The sequence below is a fragment of the Otolemur garnettii genome, unplaced genomic scaffold (assembly GCF_000181295.1).
Source record: "Otolemur garnettii isolate 467f Iridium unplaced genomic scaffold, OtoGar3 scaffold00002, whole genome shotgun sequence".
NCBI classification, from domain to species: Eukaryota; Metazoa; Chordata; class Mammalia; order Primates; family Galagidae; genus Otolemur; species Otolemur garnettii.
Window position 1 is genome coordinate 49,091,771 of NW_003852397.1, and position 9,456 is coordinate 49,101,226.

General features: G+C 43.7%; 1 protein-coding gene across 1 annotated transcript in view; it reads left to right on the top strand.

Moving 5' to 3' along the window:
* CMTM8 (CKLF like MARVEL transmembrane domain containing 8) overlaps nucleotides 1–8,807 on the top strand; it is a 120,359-nt gene extending 111,552 nt beyond the window's left edge. Inside the window, exons 3-4 of the mRNA XM_003781770.3 lie at nucleotides 6,578–6,694; nucleotides 8,385–8,807. Of these exons, the coding sequence (XP_003781818.1) occupies nucleotides 6,578–6,694; nucleotides 8,385–8,468 (201 nt within the window). The 3' untranslated portion in view covers nucleotides 8,469–8,807. The remainder of the gene's footprint in view (nucleotides 1–6,577; nucleotides 6,695–8,384) is intronic.
* The last annotated feature ends 649 nt before the right edge of the window (nucleotides 8,808–9,456 follow it).

Genomic DNA, 9,456 nt, shown 5'->3' on the forward strand with positions numbered 1-9,456 from the left:
AAAAAAAAAAAGGAAGCCACAGGCGGTGTTCTTGTCCAGTGCCCACGGGGTAGGATGACGTTACTGCTCCCGTAGTCAATTCTCTGCCCACAGAGGTTGGGCCACACCCTGGACAACCCAGCACAGCAGATGATCTTAACATTATCTAATTATCTCTCAAGTGCTTTAAGCCTGAGTGTGAGACTGGGCATATTGGCAAACTAGTTCTCAGAAGACTGAATGGGGAAAGCTGGGTTCTCTTACATAGACTTCTTTTATTATTTCCCTGTAAATAATGCCACCTGGCAGTGGGTGTGTCGGGGCACCAGCTTGCACATCTTCCTTCCTTCGGCCTCTCCTGGGGCCCTTTCTGCACCGCAGCTCTGTGATGTTAGAATGCTCAGTCCACAAAGATGCAGAATACAAACTGAACTGCTGCTAGAGCACACAGGTGTCCTCACCCTGGAAGCAAGAGTAGTCAGGAGAGACTGGCTTCTTGTTCTGGCTCCAGGCACTGTGCTGGATGCAGGAAAAACCAACAGGAGTCTGGAGGAAGGAAGTGAGAAAACGTGTGCCGGGTGCTGCAGTCGGGGCGTGTATGCAGGGGTGTGAGAGCTGCCACCTCAACTGGGAACTCTTCTGAGAGGAAGTGACACTTCACTTCATGCTGAAGATCGAACACACACACCACAAGTGGATTGACAGAGGCAGGAGATGAGGTTCCCCTTGACTTTGAGCACTGGCAATCATACTAGGAAAGTGGCTGGCTGACTTTTTTTAAAAAATCCAAGTAACGCCGCATGTGTTTATGTAGAAAAGAGAGCTCTAAGGTGATACATTTTTTTTTGTTGTTTGTTTGTTTGCAACCAATATGTTAGATTAGAAATATCCAGTTCCAAATAACTGATTCATGAACCAAATTTGAAATATAGTCTATTTGTGGGTTGTAGACAGACATTAACTGGACAGGCTTTCAAACAATACTGTCTTTGCTCAAAATGCACCTGGCTTTGTTATTTCAAACTTGCCTGCAGAGCTGAGTTAAGCCCACAAGAAAACAAGTCTCATTTTCTTTCCCAGAGCAGATTGACTGACTCCTGACTGTTTCTATAAATCTAAAAGTGAGGATTCTTTCATTAAGGTTTTCAAGGAAGTGTTGAAGGTTTGAAAAGTAATTCCTAACAAGGTGCACGTAGCTGTCTAGGGCAGCAGAAGCAGTCTGTTGGAATCAGTGTTCTGCTCCCCTAGGTGGAAGTCAGGAATGAAAGACTCATTTGGGTATTGCATTCAAAAAACCCACATTCGCTAAAAAGTTAACCCCTTGCAGCCACTATGGGAATGCAAGGTCAGGGAATGATCACAGTGAATTGGGGAAACTTGAGAAATGCTATTTTAGAGAGAGGTGAGTCCTAGAGGAGGTAGGTCTTAAAGAAAGTGACTGTGAACTTGGATGAAGAAGACCTTGGAGAGTGTAATACGCCAGGAAATTGCTGGGATGCAAGAGTGAACAGTACCTTTATTCCACTTTTGCCTGAGTCTCAGTTTCTAATTATGTTGTCTAATCAAAGGTTGGCAGACTCTTCTCCCTGAAGGACCAGTTAGTGTCATAGTTCACGTGGGCTATACCCTCTGTGTCACAGCTTCATAACTGCTTGAAGTACAAGAGCAGCCACGGGCAATTTGTAAATCAATGAGCAGCATGACTAAGTTTAGTAAAACTGTTTCTGGTGATGTGCCAGATTTGGCCCCAGGCCATAGTTTGCTGCCCTCTTATCTAGATGGCATATAGTCATTATCTTCTTAAGCCTGAAACTCCTTCATTGATTTATTACATTAAAATTTATTTAATGTACTTAAATAAAAAAGAATGACGAAGAACAATGTCCCGTTCTGACACTCCCTGGTTTTTTGTTTTTTTTTTTTTTAGAGACAGAGTTTAATTTTGTCACCCTTGGTAGAGTGCCATAGCATCACAGCTCACAGCAACCTCCAGCTCTTGGGCTTAGGCGATTCTTTTGCCTCAGCCTCCTGAGTAGGTAGAACTACAGGCACCTGCCAAAACACCCGGCTATTTTGTTGTTGTTGTTGTTGCAGTTTGGCTGGGGCTGGGTTTAAACCCGCCACCTTGGGTATATGGGGCCAGTGCCCTACTCACTGAGCCACAGACACTGCTCCACTCCCTAGTTTTTAAAATGCCTTGATTTGCACTATGAGAATTTATCATAATAAGGTATATCTCCATTTTATAGATAAGGAAACTGAGGTTTGGGGTCTTGTGACTTTGCACAACGTCACCCGCACTATAGGGGTCCTACCTCTTTCCTGAAATCCTCCTGTTGTGAGCCTCCTCTGCCTGAACGGTAGATAAGAACTCCAACCAGAAGTCAGAAATTTGGGACTTTTAGCCCTTTCAGAATGGTTTATCCATTTACCTCCTTAAGCAAGGCTGTCAGCCTCCAGGTCAGGAGTTGCACACTTGTGTGTGAGGGACCAGACAGGGTCAGGCAAGGGAGTGAACCCGGCTCCCTATTGAATTCTTGGCACAGCACACTTTCTTAGCATCTTAAACAACTTGAGAATATTCTTCACTTCGTAAACAGATAAGCTGGAAATGTGCTCCAAGGTGGTACATCTTTTGTTTTCCTAAAAGAATCCAGAAATCTGGGCTTTTGTGTGAACTCTCCCAATTTTAAAATGTTTATAGCCATACTTTCAAATATCATTTTGCTGCTGGCAGAAGCTTAGGTTAAATATGTTTACTTTGGGTTGGGGTTCTTATTTCCTATTCCAACTAAAAAATACCTCTGAAAACGTCTCAAAGCATTTGTGAGTAAACAGTGTTTACTGAATCTCCGGAGTGAGGACTTGGAAAAGTTTCCATTTGTTAACATCTAAGGGCTCTGACTAAATTTCCCTATTCCCTAAGCAGAATCTCTTACAGAACAGGCTAGAGGTTCTGATGCCGGCCCTGACTAGTGCGCCCCAACAGTCATCAAGACTGTGGTGAGAGTCAGGCCAGAACTGTGCTGAGGCAGGTTCTTGGCACTGGAGTGGGGTTCCTCGGATCATGCTACTCAAAGTGTAGTCCCTGGACCAGCAGCATCCCCTGGAGCTTGCAAGAAGTGCAGAATGTCAGGACCCTCTCCAGACGGATTGAATCAGAAACTCCATAGCAGGCTTGAGAATCTTTCATGATGAGCTTTCTAGATAATTCTTTGTAAGAAGCACTAGTTTAGAAATAGTTGTAGGTGGGGTGGCGCCTGTAGCTCAGTGAGTAGGGCTCCAGCCCCACATACCAAGGGTGGCAGGTTCAAACCTGGCCCTGGCCAAACTGCAACAAAAAAATAGCCAGGCGTTGTGGTGGGCACCTGTAGTCCCAGCTACTTGGGAGCTGAGGCAAGAGAATTGCCTAAGCCCAGGAGCTATAGGTTGCTGTGAGCTGTGATGCCACCGCACTCTAGTGAGGGTGACACAGTGAGACTCTGTCTCTAAAAAAAAAGAAAAGAAAAGAAATAGTTGTAGGTCTGTAATCCTTGATTGGAACTTTTGGACAAATTTTCTCAATTTTTCTCAAATTCTAGAAAGGTAATAAGGTAGTTTGGTGCATATGCAACTGTAATGGGTATCTCTGAGTCTAGAGCAGCACTGTAATAAAACACATTAATATTTCTGCTAAGAACACATAAAATTTCCTGCTAAGAAGAATAATAAAGATCACATCATCCCCATGTCAATTTAGTCAGCTTTTGTTGCCAAATACCTTTAAATTTCCTCTTGGTTTAGCATTTAGAGAACCAAGATTGTAGAGAGAGGACTGGAAGACCTGGATACTTGGATGGGAAACCACCGTGGGACACTGCAAAAAACCGGTTTCATAATCTTGCATGTAGCTTCCCAGTTGATAGGGCATGAACTTTGTATTGGAATCTTAGCAATAGGCCATTACCTTAATGTGACTTGGGAGGTACAAAGTAAACTGTATCCATTTTTAATGCACAGCAGGACCCACAGCTCCTTCTTGCTAGTGCCTCTAAGCTCCTGGGTTCCAACTGCTATAATGTCATTTACCCAGAGAGGCTTGGATGTGTTTTATGACAAATCAAATTTGAGCTAAAAGTTCAAAACAGTGAAATTGTCCCTCTTCTTAGCACTAAGCACCCCTATACAATTGCCTTTCCTGGGGACTCATCCATGTAACCTATCTCTGTTGACCTCACTGGACACCCTGTTCACTCCACAGGGCAGCGGGTATTTGCCATTTACCAAGAATAGCAACTGATATTTCTTCTGTATGCCAGATGTCATACTGGGCCCTTTATCTTTTACATCATTTCATATAATCTTCACAGTAACACCACAAAGATGGAATGAATTATTTCCATTTCGCAGATGAAGAAACTGAGGCACTGAGAGGATGTTTGATAGACAGGAATAGGCTGCAGATCCCCTAATGCCAGCTACCGTTATCAACCCTGGAGTCTGCCTGGCTCCCAGCGTACTCTGATTTTCAAGTTCTCTTGCCCTTAGACGTGGCCATTTTCATTGTGCTACCTTGAGCAGCAAGTGCCAACCCAGATGTTGTCTTGGCAGTTTTTTCAGCATAGCAACTCTGAAAGTCTTATTTGTTACCTTCCAAGAGACCTTTCCACAAAGGGTGGTGACAAAACTGAGCATAGAACTTCTTAGCAAGGGCTGAAAGGCATAAAATGGGCACCTTCTTCTTGGCTCTGTCTCCAGCCAACCTACCTGAACTTACAGAAATAGGTCCCTGCTATCAGCGTTGTGGCCATGCCATGACTAGAATCTACTAACCAGCCAATCAGAGTGCCTTATTCTGAGGGCAGGATCAAGTTCTAAATGACTGCCCCCAAGTAACTAGGCAAACAGAGCACTTTAGAGTTTACACAGGTCTATAAGAATATTGGCTCCTCCGAGATGGGTGAGACTTGTATAGTTTCCCCATTTTGTAAATTAAGAGTGTAATCAGTTTGATGATAGGCATGATCCCTATAATGGATTCAAAATAGCATGGGTTCAAAACTTAGTTGTCTTTCTTAAAATAGCCCAAGGGCAAGTCAGACATCCTCTGAGATCAACCAGAGCCCTGGGTTCCCACTGCAATACTTGTATGGTTTATTAAAGAAAATAAGTTGAAGTCCCACTATAAAAGGGTACAAGATGAAAACTATAGTCTTCTGCTACTCAGGTAACAACATTTAGCTATTTCTACATTTTTAAAAAGATGGAGTCTTTTACTTGGCAGATAGTCAATGTGCTTAACTTTATATTCTAACTGGTGATGTGAAAAGAAAACAATAAGTTTAGGGGTTTTTGTTTTAATACACAAATGTGTTTCTAGACCAAAAAACATAACCAACAATCACCAGGAGTCATTCAGGGAAGCCAGGGATGCTTTGGGGACACTCTTCTGATGACACATGCATGTCACAGGCAGCCTCGACCTTGGGTCTGACCGTGATAAAGATCATGTCTTAAAAACTAAGCACTACCCAGTTGCAGATGTGGCCCAAGGGTAGTAACAGACACACAGTCCACCTTTGAATGCTGAGGCTTCCATCTGGAAAATTCTGCATACCCTTTCTTCTCAGAGAAGTAAACCATTGCTTCCTCTCCTACCCCCATCCCATTCCTCTGTCTCTCTAAATTATCAGAGGGAAAAGTGTGAGACCATAGGAGGACTATTCCTGGACAGCCCTCTTCCTACCTGTATTGCTTTCCCCCTGGGTTTCATCTCACCCTTCTCCCTCCTGAGTTCAGACAGGACCACGCTTCCACATGTCAGAGGATGGTTTCCTGGAGTTTCAATATAACTGGAAACCAAATACCTACTTGAATTTATATATCTTTCTTCTCTAAGAATAGGGGGGAAATAAGGTGAAGCCAACGGTGAGCTTAATTCCCAAAGGGCTAGACTAGAATCTTCTTTTCATTTTTAAGAACTTGCAGCTAAGTTAAATGTCCCTCCCTGCTTGGGGCTGGATCTGTTTGGGGAGAGGCTCTCTCCTCACTCTCCACCCAGATACATGCCGAGGACCAAATCAAGAGCAAATGGAAGGCCAGCAATGGCTCACACCTATAGTCCTAGTACTTTGTGAGGCCAAGAAGGGAGGATTGCTTGAAGCCAGAAGTCTGAAACTAGCCTGAGCAAGAAATAGAAAACTTAACCATGCGTGGTGATGCCTGCCTGCCTGCCTGCTGGTAGTCCCAGCTACTCAGGAGGGCTCAGACAGGAAGATCACTTGAGCCCAGGAGTTTGAGCGTGCAGTGAGCTATGATGACGCCACTGCACTCTAGCTTGGGAGACAGAGAGAGACCCTGTCTCAGGGTGGGAGAGCAAGTGGAAGAAGAGAAATGGGTGTCTCGCAGGAGTGGGAGGCAGCATCTGGGACATAAGCTGATGTGAAACCTCTCTTGCACTTGCCACACCCCAAAGCCCTGACCGCTGCATCCTCACAGCCTTGTGGCCCACCGTCCTCCAGGTGTCCACTTGGGCCCCTTACCACACCCAAGGTGCAATTCTGGCCACTTCAGAAGTCCAGAGCCTCCCTCCCTAAATACCGCCTCTCTCTCCTCCCAGGGCCTGTGGTTTAATGGCAGCGCCTTTCTCTTGTACCTATCTGCTGCTGTCGTGGATGCATCTTCTGTCTCCCCGGAGAGGGACAGCCACAACTTCAACAGCTGGGCAGCTTCATCGGTGAGTGAACCCTCATACCCCCACGATCTTCCTCCTCTTCCTCCCTCTCCAGGGCTCACTTAGTACAGGCAGGAAGACAAAGGTATCTGCAAGAAAAAGCACCACTTGCAGTAGTGACGAATGGGCAACTGGCTTATTGGTTTGAAAATATCAAACATGACAGCACCTCCTGATGGTCTGAGGGAGGAGGAGGCTGGAAGACTCTCCTTTAATGAAAGCTAAATGGCTGGAATGTGATAAGTAACCAAGGGAGAAAAACTATCTGAGACACCCAAAGAATAATCCTACTACCTACAGTGTATTAAGTGGAGGGAGGAGACAGAAAATGAACAGGATATGATTTTCTTTTAGGATATGATTTTTTTTTAAGTGGAAATGTTTATTTATGTGTTGAGAATGCCTAGAAAAGTATATACCAGTAGAGGTTCCTTCTAGAGCCTGGGATTGGGAATTAAGGGAAATGGAATGAGGAATCTCTCTTTAATGTTATTCTTCTCTTTGCACTTTTAAACTCTAAGTGTGTGTTAGTTTTCTAATTTATTTTTTATTTTGTTGTTGTTACTGTTGTCATTGTTGTTTAGCTGGCCCAGGCTGGTTTTGAACCCACCAGCCTCAGTGTATGTGGCTGGCACCGTAACCACTGTGCTATTGGCGCTGAGCCAGTTTCTAATTTTAAAAACTGGTATTAAGAATTTCTCTAGGTCAGGCACAGTGGCTCACACCTGTAGTCTTAGCATTCTGGAAGGCTGAGATAGGAAGATCTTTTGAGGCTAGAAATTTGAGACCAGCCTGAGCAAGAGCGAGACCCTGTCTCTACAAAAAAATAGGAAAATTAGCCAGGCTTGGTGGTGCACAACTGTAGTCTCAGCTACTCAGGAGGCTGAGGCGGGAGGATCACTTGAGTGAGCCTGAAAGCAGGAGGTTACAGGGAGCTATGATGACACCATTGCACTCTACCCTGAATTACAGAGTAAGACCCTGTCTATTAAAAAGAAAATTATTTATCTGAGTTTGGTCTTAAAATATCCCATCACCAAAAGAAAACTATTGGAGGGGAAGGGAAGAGTAGGGGAAGCAATTAGACAGCAATGCCAAAATGATGATACTAATGCTGGTCGATGGTACACAGGAGTTCATTATGTTCTTTTATTTCTTTTTGAAAGTCTGTTTAAAGAGCATGGATGCACACGATGTTAAAAGCACAAGCTTTGGTGAGACCAGGCTCAAGTTAACTAACACACAGCAAGAATAGGCTAGAACTGGGTGGGGGCTGCCCCCTTCATGCATGCCACACACACCACGTGGGTGTGTTGCTTACTCTGGCTCACTCGGCTCCTGTGTGAACTGACCTGATAGCAATCTGAGGTTGAGCCTTGGCCTAGATTGCCTGTAATGAATTAGAAATGGTATGTTTTCTCAGATGCATCACCACCACATTCACTGTGAAGTGAATCCCCTAAGGTTATCTGAGCAAAACTACAGGCTTTTCCAGATGCATTTCCCCAAATAAAAATACCATAGCCAGAAATCATTTGAGAAGGAAAGTAATTGAACCAACAAAGTAGTTTTAGATGAGAAAGCCTAGAGTCAGGGGAATGTCCTGAGTGTATGATTCAGTGGCGGGGAAATGATAATTTTGCCAATTAGAATGTACCCTAAGCCCCTGCCTATTATGCTTTGTTTTCTCCAGTTCTTTGCCTTCCTGGTCACCATCTGCTACGCTGGAAATACATATTTCAGTTTTATAGCATGGAGATCCAGGACCATTCAGTGATTTGTCATTTTAATAATTAAATGGAAAATAAAAAAGGAAGAATCTCACTGTAAAAAACAACTGTAGGTATAATGTATATTTCCAGAGAAATGTATTTAACTAATGTTTTTATATACTTAGTTAAATTTGCTTGCAAATTAGTTTGTTACAATTAAACTGGATTCTTTTTTACCAAGTGTTATAGCTTATAATGAACTTCTAAATATTGATGTTGTCACAGACCTTATTTTCTTAGACAATGTTTAAATAGATAAATTGCTAATATCAAGATGTGTCAAGTTTGTAAACTTAACTTTTGAAGTGCCAGATTCTTTTTTGATTAAATGTTGCAGAATCTCCACTAATGTCGTGTGCGATTTGAGAAAGGCCACCTCCAACTAACCGGTGAAGCCAGAGGAGGGATGCTGTGGGGAAAGTTTTTCTCCTCACAGGGCTACTCAGGTATGATGGTGTTAGGAGACTCCCACAGTCCCCGGCGCAGGGAAGCAGGAGAGATCATCTCCCTAAGTATGGGGATCATTGATTGGTGTCCATGATTTTCACACTCTAACAAGTTGGCCCAGAAAGCAGCAACTGAGAGATCAGTAATGAGCTCATGCAAAGTGGTGCTACTGAGCACAGTAACCCATGTGCTCATGATATTTTTTCTAATGCATATTAAAATAAATATATAACCATTCAAAGGATAAATGTCTATGCCAGGTGTGGTGGCTCACACCTGTAATCCTAGCACTCTGGGAGTCCAAGGCAGGAGGATCACCTGAACTCAGGTATTCAAGACCAACCTGAACAAGCATGAGACTCCCATCTCTACTAAAACTAGAAAAATTATTTGGGCATGGTGGCTTGAGCCTGTAGTCCCAGCTACTCAGAAGGCTGAGGCATGAGAATCAAGGATAGTTTGAGCCCAGGAGTTGGATGTTTCAGTGAGCTATGATGCCACTGTACTCTACCCAGAGTCACAGAGCCTGTCTCAAAAAAAAAAAAA